At 40.9% G+C, this 16,902-nt stretch overlaps 1 protein-coding gene across 1 annotated transcript in view; it reads right to left on the bottom strand.

The window, feature by feature from the left end:
- Nucleotides 1-16,881, bottom strand: part of LOC117763212 (mucin-2-like) — a 29,289-nt gene extending 12,408 nt beyond the window's left edge. The window contains exons 1-31 of the mRNA XM_034588173.1: nt 16,861-16,881; nt 16,093-16,580; nt 15,695-16,042; nt 10,295-10,359; nt 9,933-10,188; nt 9,718-9,832; nt 8,913-9,003; nt 8,685-8,818; nt 8,374-8,590; nt 7,384-7,509; nt 7,180-7,294; nt 6,944-7,094; nt 6,724-6,837; nt 6,553-6,625; nt 6,311-6,448; nt 5,479-5,643; nt 5,224-5,318; nt 5,006-5,132; nt 4,658-4,913; nt 4,468-4,520; nt 4,263-4,366; nt 4,017-4,168; nt 3,773-3,911; nt 2,766-2,876; nt 2,458-2,637; nt 1,875-2,114; nt 1,633-1,789; nt 1,249-1,377; nt 1,051-1,115; nt 724-814; nt 26-144 (exon numbers count right to left, since the gene is read on the bottom strand). Of these exons, the coding sequence (XP_034444064.1) occupies nt 26-144; nt 724-814; nt 1,051-1,115; nt 1,249-1,377; nt 1,633-1,789; nt 1,875-2,114; nt 2,458-2,637; nt 2,766-2,876; nt 3,773-3,911; nt 4,017-4,168; nt 4,263-4,366; nt 4,468-4,520; nt 4,658-4,913; nt 5,006-5,132; nt 5,224-5,318; nt 5,479-5,643; nt 6,311-6,448; nt 6,553-6,625; nt 6,724-6,837; nt 6,944-7,094; nt 7,180-7,294; nt 7,384-7,509; nt 8,374-8,590; nt 8,685-8,818; nt 8,913-9,003; nt 9,718-9,832; nt 9,933-10,188; nt 10,295-10,359; nt 15,695-16,042; nt 16,093-16,580; nt 16,861-16,881 (4,635 nt within the window). The remainder of the gene's footprint in view (nt 1-25; nt 145-723; nt 815-1,050; nt 1,116-1,248; nt 1,378-1,632; nt 1,790-1,874; nt 2,115-2,457; nt 2,638-2,765; nt 2,877-3,772; nt 3,912-4,016; nt 4,169-4,262; nt 4,367-4,467; nt 4,521-4,657; nt 4,914-5,005; nt 5,133-5,223; nt 5,319-5,478; nt 5,644-6,310; nt 6,449-6,552; nt 6,626-6,723; nt 6,838-6,943; nt 7,095-7,179; nt 7,295-7,383; nt 7,510-8,373; nt 8,591-8,684; nt 8,819-8,912; nt 9,004-9,717; nt 9,833-9,932; nt 10,189-10,294; nt 10,360-15,694; nt 16,043-16,092; nt 16,581-16,860) is intronic.
- Nucleotides 16,882-16,902: the final 21 nt, after the last annotated feature.

Below are 16,902 nucleotides of genomic sequence, written 5' to 3'. Positions count from 1 at the left end.
TTTTGTTGTTGTTGTGGTTGTAGACTCTGTGGTTGTGGTTGGCCCTGAAGTTGTAGTAGGAGGTTTGGTTGTTGTGGTTGTAGACTTTGTGGTTGTAGATGGCCCTGCAGTTGTCGTAGGTGGTTTGGTTGCGGGGGTTGTAGACTTTGTGGTTGAAATTATAGTTGGTGTAGTTGAAGGAGTTGTGTTTTCACATTTACAACATACTCTGATCTCATAGTTGAAACACTTTTTTGGTCTAAACTGGTCCTCTTTTTTACATATTAAACCAATTCCCAAATCACAAGTGACAACTTGGCCAGTGTGAGTCAGAAAGTCATCGAAGTTCATGTCAGGATAAACAGCTGATCTACATTCAATTTCTTCTGGTGTTTTGCAAATTTCTTTACCGCTATTTGTAATATTCTCATATGTTTCCCAATCATTTTTGTCCGTCATTGGGTCATGCACATCAAACCATTCTGTCCACTTACACGTTTCAATACATGGGGTTGTGGCAGATGGGGTTGTGGCAGATGTGGTTGTGGTTGGCCCCACAGTTGTAGTAGGAGGTTTGGTTGTTGCGGTTTTAGACTCTGTGGTTGTGGTTGGCCCTGCAGTTGTCGTAGGTGGTTTTGTTGTTGTTGTGGTTGTAGACTCTGTGGTTGTGGTTGGCCCTGCAGTTGTCGTAGGTGGTTTTGTTGTTGATGTGGTTGTAGACTCTGTGGTTGTGGTTGGCCCCACAGTTGTAGTAGGAGGTTTGGTTGGAAGGGTTGTAGACTCTGTGGTTGTAGTTGACCCAGGAGTTGGAGGTCCAGTTGGTGGGGCTGTAGAGCTTGGGGTTGAAGTTTTAGTTGTAGTGGGGGGTTCAGTTGTTGTAATAGTAGGTGTAGTGGTGGAAATTGGTGTTGATGGGGGTGGGGCAGTTGAAGGGGGGCAGGTTTCATTTCCAAATATCACTGTTGCATTGATGCAGATTGCATAGTAGCACATTCCCACAGTGTCGGTCACATTATAAATAACTTCATTTTCTTCATATTGCTTCCCATTGTAAAAGCAACCTGGACATACCGCCACACAAATCTGGTTGTCCTCATCAAATATGGGCTTATCTTCTGGGCATACGGGGTAACAGCCTGTCAAATTCACAACATAAAGTATCATAATATTATGAATGCAAAATCTTTGTATTTAAGTTGCTTTTACAATGAAGACTGAAGCCAAAGCCACATTAATCATAGGTACATTCACTGTGAGAAAATGTCTTACCTTCAAGATTGGGTATAGGGTTGGTACAATTTCCTTCTGGATTCAGACAGGTCTTGTAACAAGGTTTGTGACAAGGGTTGTAATGCCACTTGCAGTCATCTGGGTTGTTGTAATAGTCACAAAAGACAGCTAGGAAGAAAAGAGACAAGATACGTAATGTATTTGGTGTAAAGGATTTGTTGATCCCAAAAAACTACATTAAGTATCATGAGGTTAACAAGAACTCAAACCTGAACAGGTTTAGTTTGAACTAAAAGACAAATATCTATATATCTAAATGCTGGGGCCATAAGAGCTTTGTAATTTAAAAAGAGATTAATGGGCCAGAAAAGTTTGAAAAAACATAATTTGAATGACCAAAGGGTACAATTGTTGTTTACTTACGACAGATGTCTGGAGTTCTCCATGCAATACAGACTTCAGCTTCATTACAAGCTTGAGCATAAGCTGCGACCGCTGTGCAGAAACACTCACAGTCTCCTCCAGTGTCACAGGCACATGAGTCTTTCACGCAGTTTTCATAAAATGGAAGGGGGTTTACCTGCTCAGTAATAAAAAATTGATGTATATAATATTTCCAACAACAGAACTTTACGTGATGTTAAATTAGAAACAACTCTTATCACCTTATTGTGGCAGCCTCTGAACGTTGGCCCGGTTATAATGCTGCACATCGATTTTGCCCAGTGATGTCGATTGGGTGTCGCTTTGCAAGGGTCGACACTTGTTTCCGCATCTGGGCAGCTGCTGTGCACTTTCCAGCTGTTTGCAAATTCTGTGGGAGTGCTCACCTCCAGCTGACCCTGGGTGGTGAAGTCATTCTGGACATCACCGTCAAAATCTCCGCACAGGCCACATACCTTTCCCTGCACAAACAAAAGGAGTCAGTGACTTCTTTTACATTGCGACAATATTACATATGAATATTCTTCACACTCTTGAGCATTATAAGGAACAAACCTTTGCCTTGCCTAAATATATTTTGATATTATAATACTATATAGTATCATGAATTGTGAATATTATGCCTCGACTACATTTAGATCAATGGTAGTGCATAGCAATATCATTATTTTCCCATAGTGGTGTTGATCTACAAACATAGCTTCACTACAGATGAGGAAAAAAGGTTACACCATATTAAAACTCCAGCAACTGTTAACATGAGAGATTTCAGTCATCATCACCATAACAACTAATGTGACTCACGCTGTGCTGGGGTTCCAGGAGGATGCGAACAGTTGTTTTGCGATCCCACATCACTGCCACACCAATGGAAGATTCTACCACCAAGTATAAGCCGACCTGTCTTATTTTTATCGGAATATCAGGGCCTGGTCCCTCGTCCATCCTTTCGTATTTACCCTTTGCTAGTTTGATTTCCGTTCGCTGTAAGGTTAAAAAGATTTCTGTTGCTTTTACTGTCACACAAAAAACTGCAATTTGATTTGTCAAAATGTTTTAAATCTGAAAGGTCAAGGCCAGAAAACACAACAGGTGTTGTTTTGGGATCTTACCCCAAGTTGGATCCTGATAGTTTTGGAGCAGGTGGTGCCTGTAGATCCACACGGTACATTTTCTGTGATAATTCCAAAGTTGTACTCTACTGTTTTATTGCCACATTTGTTCTGAAAAGAGAGAGATTCATTGCACATTTTTTTGCTTCATTCAGAGACACCACTGAACAAATCACACTGTCACTTGACCTTTATACTTGTCTACAATACATCAAAACTGTTAAAGAACAACGTAAAGGTAAGTAGGGTAAAAGTCAAATGGATCCCCAGGAGAGTGTACTGTACTTTATGCTGTAGTTATCTGTACTTTTCTTTTTTTTGACATGCAGTCATTTAAAAAATCAATGCTGGTGAACATATTTCAAATCTTCTTAAGCATTATATATTGACTTTTAAAACTGATGCTGAAGTTTATCAATGACATGCAATTGTATAAAGGCCATATCGGTGAATTTCTGGGACAAGAGCTGACATTACAGAATCCAAAATCACCTGCTATTTATATCTACAGTTCACATCATTTACTATTTGGATATCTCCAGTATGATGTAGAAATTCACAATGGAATGAATAATGAAGAGTGTAAGGTATTAACAGCACCTTCTGCAAAAATGTATTGCTGACTACTGAGTAAAGATTTGCCATCATGGTCCCAATGAATCGCCTAAGGTTGTCTGAGACGGTGTCTTCTTTTAACTCCTGGCTAAAAATTTACTTTTTTTCAGGAAGGCATATTCCTGCATTTACTCAGAATGCCAGATTGCTATTGTTCTTTTATCTCTATCATTATTATTTATGTACTTTCTGCTTTTCTATGTCAACCAATTCTTTTCTGTTGTGTATCACTTTGTATTTTGTTTCGTAAAGTGCTGTATAAATAATTATTAGTATTAGTATTAGTATTACTAGAGTACCGAGTTCCCACTGCAAAGGTAGAAGTGAACGAGTGAATAAGGGATTTCCGTCACATTATGTCATTCTTTAAATGACATAAATTCTTTATTTACCTTGACAGCAATGTAGGCACAATCTCCTTGAAAGGCATATGTTTGCTCATCAAATGTAGAGTAGTGACCACTCCCGTAGATAGTACAAGTTCCTGGACATTTTTTCTCTGTGCATTCCCACTTTCCACTCTTGCAGGTACTAGATGTATAAGAAATGTTTAAATACAACACAGTGCAATCAAGTGAAATAAACAGACAAATAACATCAAATGTGTTAATACGTCTAATAAAAGCAAGGTCATACCAGGTGTTACACTTGTTAGGAATTTGTGCTCCTGCGGCGTACAGATGCCCGTCATGCTGACATGGACATTCGTTCTCTCTCACACAGGAACCTTTGCCATCATCAACGAGGCCACTGGGACACTGGCAACCTGATTCACACTCTGTGAAGTCCTGGGAAGGAAGAAACACCATAACTGTCAGGAAACGACCATAGACACTAGTAATGTGTTAGGTCAGATTCAATACAGCAGCAAAAACAACTCACACAATCATTGTTGTCCAGATTCAAACAGGTTCGAGCACACTGGACTCCAAGCTCTCCTTTGCCCGGAGAGGAGCAGTTGAAAAACTCTTTTGGAGAAGGGCATTCTGTGACAGAGGGAGAAACTGGTTTAGTCTACACCTTACACAAATGTGGGTTGAGGATGTTCGGGAAAAAAAGGAAATACATAAAACAAAAAAAGACATACTTGATAAGCGGGCTCTCCAAGAATGACAGTGAAGTATCCCATTATTGCAAACACTGGAAAAGACACCACAGACAACAGATGGAACACATGGGTATTTCAAAACTATTCACTTTGGATAAATCTCATATACAGTAAATAAAACCTAGGATAATAAAGGCAAATGGCAACAAAATGGAAATAATTATATCACCAGTGTTCGTCCTTGATGCTGATGGACTTCCCTGGCTTGATGTACGCTTCGTTGTAGTAGCAGGGACACTTTGCCATGGGTACGCAGGTGCCTTTTTCATTCAGGTAGAGACCCTCAGAGCAGGAGCAGCCGTCCACAGGCAGGAAGTCGGAGGAGCAGCTCTGCTGATTTGAGCCCAGCGAGCTGCAGGTCAACTGGCATCTCTGATGTTTGTTAGAGAAGGTCTGAGATGCCGGGCAGCTCCTTGAGTATTTATCTGTTTTGGGCACAATGTGAGGATGTTTACTGGGAAAGGGATACTGTTAATTGCAGATTGCATCACCTCAGCAAAAAGAAAGAAATCCTTACCGCACACGTTCTCTCTCCAGTCTTTTAAGAACACCCCCCTCGCTGCACAAGCCCGCGCATAAGAGGACAAGACGGCGCACAAGCAGGCCTCACTCTTCTCACAGTTACAGCTCGCATAAGTGCATCGCTGCGGAAGGGAAAAACGTTTTAAAAAGAACTACAGTCACATCAAAGTGTAATCTAATATAATTGAAATAATGGTACGATTATTCCTGTACCTTGTGGTACATCTCAGGATCCACCGCTGAGTGACACTGTGCAAAGGGGCTGTTTGGTTCCAGCAGCAAGGCGCACCAGTGTTTGGCGTACAGCTCTGAGAATGAAGAAACAGCAACTTTTTAACTTTTAACTTCTACAACTGTGTTGAATTCTCTTGTTGCCTTGAATATACATTACACGCAGACTAAAAAAACATTTGTCTGAAGCTGGAAATCCATCTCAAAAACATACATGTGACCAACTCTACTGTTTACCATTCTCTACACTGAGGGAACAGGGGTCGTCAAGTCTTTCATCTCTGTCTCGACACATGAGGTTGGCCTTCCAGGAGTTACTGAAAGTGACGGCTGTTCCTTCCACGATCCCCTGAGGTGTCTTCATATCGTCAGACAGGACCATGTTGTAGTTGCCACATAAACCTGAAGACACAAGATATTTTAGTCAAATCAGAATGATCAGAACCATTTATGGAGCAATGCTTGTGAGCTAACTCAAGCCCCTCTCCAATGGCGTGATATACCGGTCTCTCCACAATCATCTATAATACGCACCCACCCAGTTTGAGGGTCTATTTAAACTGCAACAACAATCAATATATACAGAATATAAAGATTTACTCATCACTCCCATTATATGTATATAATCATATCTGGGGAGTGCTGAAGTCGGAGCCTAGACGTCAAACACTAACTAACTAAGAAACATTTGAAATGTGAAATATCATTATCATATTATTATGTGAAATAATATGAACATATGTAATTATTGTACACTACAAATAAACCACATTTAGGCCCCTAAAAGAGTGTTTTATTATTACGTGTGTACGACAGAGCTGTCACAGACTGATTTTATTTCAGCTTTGGGCATTTTTTCAGTTAAATCTGTCGGTTTATTTCATTCACTTTGCAACTCTAAAGCATAAATTAGGTTCCAAATACCTAATGAATTAACATCACTGCTGTCATCCTCTCTACTCATCAGATGGTAGTGTGTAATAAATAATAATCCATTGTAAATGTACTGTATCCTGGCAAATGTATTGATGATGACAATGCTCCACGTTAGGAGGAATGTAAAACTTACCTCTTGTATTTCCTCTGTAGCTCGGATCCAGACTGACATAGACTTGCATGACGGGCACATGCTGGATCTGAACCTGCAACCCAAAACTGGTCTGGAGCAAAATGTGAAAGGACGAAGCCTGGAAGATGTTGATGTCGCCTGTGAATAAAGGAATAGAAAATGGTTCATCTGTTAATTCGCGTCACAAATAAAAAAGAAGACAATGACATTTTGTATTCAGAGTTTATTATGGTCTGACCCACCTAGAGCCTGGTATGGCAAACTGATGGTCTGTGTATTCTGCTTCACTTTTCCATCTGAGGTGAACGTTAATACCTGGATAAGAACAGATTAAATCAGTGTTGCAGAGTTGCAGATATCAGTGTGAACTAATGAATGACTACAGTCTTCTGAGCCGACAGAGTTTAACTCACATTGTTTCTGTCATTGTTCAGCAGGATTTTCAGGGTTTTGAGACAAGTATCAAACTCTTGGTTTGCACAAGGCACCAGCTGGATCAGGATGGTGAACTTTGGACTTGTGTCGTCCTAAAACACAAAGCGGAACAACAAATTATTAAAATTAGTTATTATTTTACATCAGCTGATTTTATTATTTCTGCCATTTAATTGTACAAAGCAGTAACTCGGTCACCTTGCTGTCCACCTTGGCTAAGATGTAATAGCAATCTCCATGGAAGGTGAAGGTTTTCCCATCAAAGGTGGTGACATGTGAGCCCTCCTCGACTGCACATGTAGCAGGTGTTTGGAGGCTCTTACAGGCCCATCTACCCTCCAAACATGTACTGAAATAACACAAGTGATTCAAAACCAACGAAACACACACCCAAAATAATTCATTTTGTTTACACTATGAGATCTGTAACATACCACTCTGATCGGTCCTGTCGGTAAACCTCACCGGAGTTATAGACCTTGTTATGTTTGCACTGACATGCAGATTGAATGATGCACCCTCGGATGGAAATATCATCAAACACAGTTCCTGAAGCAGACGGTTAAATCAAACGATAAGTAAGCAAAACTGTGGAACTGTTCAAAATGTGTTGCAGGAAACATGTGAAGAGCACTGACCAGGAGGACAGAAGCAGCCGTCCATTTTGTGGTCCTCACACAGTGAACTCGTGTCCTGGTGTGAGCAAGTGTCCAAACAAGGTGAACCGCTCTCCTCATACACCATGTTGAAGGGGCACTGTTTAGCTGTGAGGATGAGGGACAATTCAAATCAACAGAGGTAGGAGGTGGCTCGCTTGGATTCATTTGTGTTTATCAAAAGTTGATTTGTGTGTAATATTTGACTGATTGAAAGTTTTATTTAAATCAATCACATGTTACATAGGTGTATATCATAGACAAAAAGTGAGGCCAAATAATCAGTATCGTCCCCTGGTGGCTGGCTGCAGTATAAGTCATAAACCCCGGCTCACCCATGTTAGTCCCGACACATACAAATAAAATTCCTCAAAAATGGTTTCTGTCATTTAGGTTGTTTGTATCAAACTGATGTTTGTTCAAGTGTCAGTGTTTTCAGATAAGTTGTCAATGGGGTGAAACGTCATGATTTACAGCTGACACTGACTCCCTATTGGTCGAGGGTGTGCACCAATAGGACCTCGATACCACAGCTTCACACCTCGATTACCACTGCCCTGAAGCCGGCCCCACATGATGTCAAAAGAGCAAGATGGCAACAGCTGTTATATATTTTATATATTATATTTTAGCCTTATTTCTGTATAACGGGAGGAAGCGGAAACATGTCGTTCATCTTTATATACAGTCCATGCAATGAACAGTATCATGGGACCAGAGTCAGTATATGTAGAACTTCTAAGAAATGGATGGGTTGTGTGTTGGTTGTGTGACTACTGTTTGCAAACCAAATTGCCCCTCGGGGACAATACAGATTACCCCTCTAATCATTTTCAGAGAGTTACACAATACCTTCTTTCAAAGAGCAATTTAAATGAGCTGCTTTTCCCTGAGCTGATTTCAGAACTTTGATACTCTCTCCACACCAAACAGCAAAAAACATATAAAAACAGAAGAGACAACAAACATTACCACAGAACTGAGGTGTCCTCCAGCTGGGAGGCTGCCCTCCTGCATGGGAACACTGTCGAGAGAACTCAGACATTGTGCTGCAGAGACAGAAGTCATTTGTTTTGTTGGTGCAGCCGCACATGTCCTGCACGCAGGCCTGGATGTAAGGTTCAGGGTCGATCAGTTTGATGCAGGAGCTCCAGGACTCTGAACGCAACATCTGGTTACAGGTGGTTTGCTGAAAGGGAAGAGATGATAGGACCAGAGATGCTCTGTTGAAAATGCTGAATATCAATATCACTGCTGCTAAAAGGCTGTGGATAAAAACTCACAAATGTCGTGCATGAATCGGCCACATTCACAGCGTCCAGTGATTCATTATCCTCTTCATACGGGTCCTCGCAATCTTCGTTTGGATTATGGATTTTGTGTTTGTTTCCAAACTCAATTGAGTTGATTTGGCGACCTGCATATAGTTACATTATATTTTGTCACATACAAAAAGGTTCAGCGGACGACTGATGAACTGAATAAATACATAAAGTGAACAGCATGTATACCATTGTGAATGAACTCATTGTAGACTGAAACACCGTTGAAGTCTCCACAAAGTCCACAAGTTCGATTAGCATAGTCCTGATCCAGTTCCACCTACACCAGAGCAACACAGCAAGACATTATAACAAGCTTTTAAAGCAACACTATATACTGAGCAGCAGCAGCGCACATGGTGATTCATTCTTGATATTTAAAAGGTTTCCTCACTGAATACCATTGATAAACACTGGTTTTTAACTGATCTGCAGTTCGGCACTTCTTGTACCCGCTCACCAAAGTTACATAAAGTGAAACAAACGTTCAGGCTGAGGTGAGGGAATGAAAGCAGCATCATCCTCACTATCATAATTTCTGTTATTTAAAGGTAAAATAGTTGCAGTGTTGCTTTACACCATTTTAATAACTTTGATACTCTGTTAGAATACTGAAACACAAACAAAACACATGCAGATTATAATGACCTCATCAAGTGACCTGTATTATGTGATTTTATACGAGCTGAGTGTGAATGAGAAGAAGAAAGAAGAAGAAAACTGAAGGACAGCCTGACTTGGAAGCTGATTTATTCTCTTAGAACTGTAACCCTAGGAGGTCGGTTTGAAAAACATGTTCCAATCTACATAATAGGCTCCCTTGAATTAGATAAAGGAGTCTGATTGTTAAAATGCACTCCTCGATATTTAACATATTTGAATTATACAGCAGACCTCAAGTTGAGCTGTGTGGGTGTACTTTTATCTGATGTATCAAACCATCAGAGCTCTGAAGACACAACAATCTATCTTGAGCAGAAGGTCAAGTTTTTACCAGGATTGCATCGTCAGCGTTCCACATGACCGTGATGCCCACTTTGGACTGGAGTTTGAGGTAAACAGCATTTTTTTCCACCTGGACCCCTGCGTTGTGGTACGGCAGCTTGACACTGGGATAAGAGAGAGTGTGTGTTTTTTTAATTGTCATGTACAAACATCAGAAAAAAAGGAAGCAGCTTCTTTCAGATGCTTCATGGATTCTTTACTCACGGCTCGTTGTTCACAGTGACCAGCGTCTTGCTGAGGTGGAATGACAGTTCACCGATGGTGACCACCACGTAGCTGACGGTGGGGTCTCCATCATTCTCCCTCCTCCTCATGTGCACTGAGAACTCCTGGTAGGATTCGTGGCAGTCGGAGACCAGATTGTATTCACACATGGCAGGAAACTGGAACACGTCACCGTCGAACGTCTTGAAGTGCTCCCGGCCCCACGTGCTGCAGATGCTGCTGACATGGTTGCGAACTGAGGAAAATACAAAAGTGCACAAAATAGTTTTAATTATTAAACGCTGTAGATGAGATTATTCAAGTATAATAATCCATTCACACAGTCCTGAAAAAAGTCTTACCCAGTCTGGCCTGTACATCATCAACAATAACAAGAGCCAGTGCAAGGAAACACAACCCAACACATCTCCACCTCATGATTGCCAGTGGGCTTTCTGTTTCCAGAGAAGGTAACAGTCAAGGGACACTCAGCAGCCTTTTATATTCAGATTGCTCAATTCTTTACTCCCACCCTCTTTCCTATTGTAGCTAAAGTTTTATTACCAATACATGACAAACATGTGCTGAATGGACGTCCAACGCCTTTCACAAGTCCCATATAATCATTACTTTTTCCTTATCTCTCAATTGAACAAATGTGTTTGCACTCCAAATACGTAAGAGTTTGATAGAGATGAGCACCAATAAAAAAAAGTTCACAGTGTGATCCTGTTTTTTATTTGTTCTGTAATAATGTATTAGGGTGAAATCTCTGACAACTCAGTGTCATAGCCAGAGCAACTGCAGTTGATATGATGATGTGACACATTTCAGATGTTTCAGCTTAATTAATGCTGATAACAACATCAATGCAAAACAGAATCAAAATAAATGAAACTACAACAAATAGATATTTTGAATGAGAATATATAAATTAATCGAGGCAATAACACTTACTTTCCAACTGTATTCTTGGCTATATTTAAAGTATGTTAGCAGATGGGTTTTTTCATATATAATTTTATATAATTTGTTATTTCTAAAGCATGGTGAAATTGGATTTGTATGGCTGTTGACGGTTCAGTTAACATCTGAACATACATATATATATATATATATACATATACTGTATATATATTTAAAATGAAGGGAGACAAAGATAAGTCCAGAACATACACAGTAATATACAGAGTGAGAACAACATAAAGGCCTAAATATGTCGTCAGTTAACAACATGTTAGAGAATGAAGTTGAGCATATTATTTTTGTGTTTGGTAAAAGTTTATTTTGCTTTAATATTACCTAAATGTGTTTTGAATGTGGCGGGACGCTGTATTCGAGACCTACATGTTGATTGCAGGTGTCCTTTATACCTACACATCTCACTTAAACATGCCGTGCACGAGACCAGATAAAGTCTTGATAATTGTTTTGCATTGGGCCCATAAGAACCAAGTGTTTAACCCCAATGTAACATGTGAAAACTCTTCTAGATGCAGAGAAAACTTAAAACTTCAAATTAGTTTTACAGCTTAGGAAGTCCATAATTGCTCCAGCTGGTGAGTTGATCTTTTACTTTCCACCTAATCCTCCCGTCATCTTTAATAAAGCTATTTACTCATTTGTCTTATCTGTGGTTATATCCTGGATACACATTGGAATGTATTTTTGCACGGTCTCGATTTCAGTGGCAGCTCCTCCAAGTGCAAACAAGGCGGTGGACCGCTCCCTGAGGAGGACAGCTGCATGATGAGGAAGGTGATCAGTCATTTGTGGTCCAGCAGCATGTGTCAGCGCTGGTACAGGAAGGAACCTGCTCTCGCCAAATGACCTTAAGACAGTTCTGGATAAAGGTGGCACTATTTAAGATTCTGAAATACGTGCTGATATAATACGGTTTAACATCCAACACATTTCCAATAAAAATTGACAGAAATTACATTTTAAACAAGGTAGTTTGAGACAGCTCAAATACCAGAAATCAAATACATGCATTTATCTATTTGTCTGATATATTCTATTTAAAGTGTATGCAGCATTTCTTGCATTTACAACAGTGTGGGCTGCATTATACTCGACAGTTGAATTTAAAATGAGGACTTAGGTTATAGGAAAGTTTTTCACATGTTCTGTTAGAGCAAATATCAGATGTCAAGAATAAAAGATTATATTCTGATGTGCTTCTATGACCACAGGGCCAGACCAGTCTTCTGGAGAGGAGCATGTGTGATCAGGAAAGATCGGGAAATTAAAACCTTAAATCCAAAAATCTATTAAAATGTAGGTTTTTCTTCAACTCATTGTGTTGTTACCTCCCACGAGGAAGTTGTGTCATCGTCTGCATTTCGCAAAAACTACTCAACCGACTTGACTTAAGAAAGAAGCCATTTAATTTTGGTGTTGATCCACATTAACATTGTGAGATGAGGTGTTTTTAAACATTGATTTCTTAAAATAGAATTAATGGATATTAATGAAAAAATAATTTGACATCTTTAGGAGACTGATATCTATGAGTGTGTTTAATTTGTTGCAGATTCAAATATAAATTGGGATCTAAATGTGGTTTCTTAAGGGAATTGTTGGGCCTTGGCGAAACATGCTCTCTGCTGAGTGCCATTCTAGTTTTCATTATAAATAAAAAAAGTGGATGCATACACGGGAGCCAGCTGCTTTGTAGCGTGACAGAGAAGGCGTCAGTGTTTGCGTTGTGTCAGGGCATGGCCCGCTGTTTGCATGAAAGCATGTAAAGTTCAGACTGTGTGTGCTGTTACAACACGAAACCAAACAGTGTCTACTTTGACTTTCTTTTTGGGAGCGTTTAGCTGAAAAGAAAAACTCCCATTAGTTATGCATTAAAGTAGTTAAATTCAATCTTAAGAACAGAAACTCACCAGGCGAAGAGAAAACAATGGGTCTGTGAATGTCAGCCAGCACCTCAGTCAAACAGATGTGAAATGAATTGTTGGTTTTATTAAGATTGTGGTCGTTGGTTTTACTGTAGTTATGGTAGAACTAGTGCAGTACATTTTTTATAACTGTTATTGAGGTTGTACTGATTCTTCCTGTAACTGTGGTTGTAGACATATAATGCAACATCTGACTCGTATTTCGTAGTCCAAACAAATAGGAGCTATTCCTCTATCTTTTCCTAATCCCTAGTTATTCATTGGTAAATCTTTGTATTGTCTTGCTGTACATTCGCAGCAAATGTTTAAACAAGTGCGGGATAAAAAAACCCCTTTATTTTCACTTAATGTAATAAACTGTGAATTCAAGTATTTTAAGGATATACGTGATATTCACTCATGTGGACCCACTGTGGGGAGTACAGTCCGCAGTCAGCCACACAGAGGCAGTGTTGTGTCAATAAATTCAAGGCCAATCCTCGTAGTCTCAAAGCCAAGCCAATACGTGTATTTGTTCCAGCCCACTTTGATGAAATAACCCTCTATGGATGGACACCGGTCAGTTTGGGGGACACATAGAAACGTCTCCGTACCTTTTCTGTCCCAAAGTTCACCCTGCTGTGTGGACCAGAACACCACTTGAGGCCAAAACCTCCCCAGTATGATGTAAAGAGTTGAGTGATGGTTCAAATGCTGTTTAATTTCCCTTTGCAGTGAAAGCTACACAAGTGATCGAGTTGTCTAACAAAGAAAGAGTAATAAATAAAACTGAAAAATTAATAACATGTGTACATTCACAGCAATTCAGTGGGGGCTTCGGGGCATGAGCACCCACAGAGAAGCATTAAGTCTGGGCTAAATTGACATTGATTTGATATTGATTCAACCGGAGAGACAACACGTCTATGATTTTAGGTTAGGGTTTATTTAGGCTACTGTTTTTGCATAAGGTTTATTTGGACGTTGAGGTCGAACATTCAACTATTAAGAGAAACCACTGGATGTAACATATTTTGGCGCCTCTGCATATGTATACATGTTCACTTGTCCCATGTGCAGTGTGATGCACTGGTTTACAAACCCTAATATAAAGAATAATCAGGAGTGATGCAAAAATAACTACGAATCACTAAAACTCCATTAACCATTAACAGAGAAATAATCAAAGGGTTGCAGTTTCATTCGCCCATTACATTATCAAAGGAACAAATAAACTGTTTACATAGTTTAACGACACGCCCCCCCTTATCCCGAAGTGAGGCCAACTAAAATAATAGATATGAACGCTGCCATCTTGCAAATTTGGAGTCAGAGTAGCGAGGTCCCCCAGAAACGCACACTCGGCCAATCATCAGTCAGTTTCGGCTGTCAACGGTGATATTTCATTACATTTTTTTCAGCATCAAATACATAATCAAAACCAAACTTGATGGAAAAAGAAACACTTGAACAGGCATCGGTGTGATAAGAACTGTGTAAAATGCCCGGAACAAAGTTTAAGACATTTTTATCTGACTTGCATTCAGACTTTTATGTTGGATCCATGTCCAATCCACCAACACGGAGGAGGCGGAGTTTGTGATGTATTCTGCAGACAGCCACCAGGTGACAATTGAGATGCTTTGGCTTCACTTATGGGGCCAAGTCAGTTTCCATCTTTTACTGCAGTCCACTTTTTTAAAAATTCATTTCATTTGATTCTCGGACATATTTACACCATGGTAATAAGTTACTGCTACTGTTGACTTAACACTTTATGTTATTTATTATCTGTAATAAATGTGTATTGACAGAGTGCTTTTATTTTGACAGCCATTGTGGTACTGCGATACTGAAAACCAGTTACTTAATAACACATGGATGCAAGAGCCATTTAACCATTTGTTGAGGACATGATGGATGGATGATGGATTATTTATCTGTATAATAAACAAACATAAACCAGCACATTACCATGTGTACCATCAGCAATGATGAATATAATGTGCATACATTTGCTTACATTACAAAATGTATACAGCCATTACTGTCAACAAGCATCTGGAGTCTTCATGAATGAATGAACATTCACTGTAGGTAGGTATATGATTGATTATAATCACCACCAAACGTTAGGGGCTATAAGGAACTAGTAACAATTTAAAAACATGTATCTATCATAAATAGCTCTAATACATATACGAAATTAATTATGTTAAATAGGGCTAGACAATAAAATTATCAATAATTATCGTAAAATATATATCAATAGCAGTAAAACAAAGCTTCAGTATATCAATTTAATGCTTATGCATTGTGTAAGTACAATGAGGAGGTATAACACATATACCTCACATTTACAAAAGGTTTTGTTTGTCATTCTCTGCTCTGGAGCAAAAATCAGTTTTTAAACTTCTTTATCTTTAATCCTTCAAACTAAAAAGAAACAATATGACATTTATCATGATTGATGTCAAATGATATGTAATTTTGTTATCTTGCTGTAATTTTGGACCATATCTTCCAGCCCTACTTTCAAACTATTTGCACGATGCATTTGCAACAAACTTATTTGTGGCCACATGGTCTCAAACAAAGGGAATTCCTATGTCTGGGGCCTTTACTGTATAAATCTACTATCAGTAATCAAATATACAAAGTTTTTTTTGTTTTTTTTATAGTTCTTCGAGATATTTTATAGTTCAGGTGGTGGCAGTGCGCACTCGGGTGTGACAGCAGACACCCCCTGCCTCCTCCTCACTGTCCTCCGGGCCCTCTTGGATATCACAGAGGCCACCTGCATGCCCGGACACTGGGAGAACACCACCGTCAGAGAGCCCTGGAACTCTCCCCTGAACTGGCGGCCTATGAAGCAGCTGAACAGCGGGTTGATGCAGGTGATGAGGCTGCAGAAGCACATCTCCAGGGTGAAGGCCAGGTCCGAGGCCCACCAGGAGGCTGGGTTGTCGGGGTAGACCGCCCTCATCACGACGGCGGCGTTGCGGCTCAGGTGGTAGGGCAGGTAGAAGAGGGCGAAGAGGACCAGCGCCGCGCTCAGGACGCGCCGCAGCCGCCGCCGCTGCCTGTTGTGCGGGTCGGTTCGGCTGGGCCTCCGCCGCAGCTCCCGGACGCTTCTCAGGCCGCAGTAACAGATGAGGAGCAGCGGGAAGAGGAAGCAGAGGATGGAGCAAACCAGGGAATACGGTAAGCTCTCCCCGGTGTCAGTCAGCAGGATGTACATGGTGCACACGGTGCGGTTGGTCTCGGGGCACGTCTGGATGAGAGTCATGCTGGCCACCGGCACGCTGAGGAGCAGAGTGGCCGCCCACACCGCCACGCACAGCAGGCACGTCTTCCTCCGGCCCAGCAGCACCAGAGAGCGCAGCGGGTGCACGATGGCCAGGTACCGGTCCACGCTGACGCAGGTGACGAAGAAGATGCTGAGGTAGAAGTAGTTGTGGTAGAGCATCCTCACGGCCACGCACAGCGGCAGCCCCAGCCTCCAGCGCAGCCGGTCCACGTGGTAGTGGACGAGGAGGGGCAGGGCCAGCAGCCACGAGGTGTCGGCCAGGGTCAGGTTGAAGAGGAACACGGTGCTGCGGGTCCAGCGGCGCAGGCGGTGGAAGAAGATCCAGAGGGAGAGCAGGTTGAGGGGCAGCCCGAGGACCAGCACCACCAGGAAGAAGGACGGCATCACTGTGAGTTGGACCAGCGGTAAACCCTGATATGGGTCCAGGTCACAGAAGGCTCTCTCTGGAGGCTGGAGATTCACCATCACAGAGGTTCAGCTTGGAGTTTTCACATGCAGTGTTATTTCAAGTTTTTCTAATCTAACCCTTCATTTAGTTGTAAACCAATAGGCACACAAAAAGTGAAAATCCAGACATGTAGTCTATTTCCCCTCATAGAAGAACACATACGTTTTCTATCATCTTCATAATTAGCCACAAAACTCTGTTAGAAACTGTTCTAGCTGTTCCATAAATCTCTTAATGTCCCGATAACATGTTTAAAATCATGCCCGACCCTCTCCGACCTACCTGGACCTGAGTGTTTCCCATGTCTTTGTTACTGTGCTGAGA

This window comes from Hippoglossus hippoglossus, chromosome 6, assembly GCF_009819705.1.
Source record: "Hippoglossus hippoglossus isolate fHipHip1 chromosome 6, fHipHip1.pri, whole genome shotgun sequence".
NCBI classification, from domain to species: domain Eukaryota; kingdom Metazoa; phylum Chordata; class Actinopteri; order Pleuronectiformes; family Pleuronectidae; genus Hippoglossus; species Hippoglossus hippoglossus.
The sequence above is the reverse complement of the archived record's forward strand: the minus strand, read 5'-3'. Positions and strand labels throughout refer to the sequence as shown.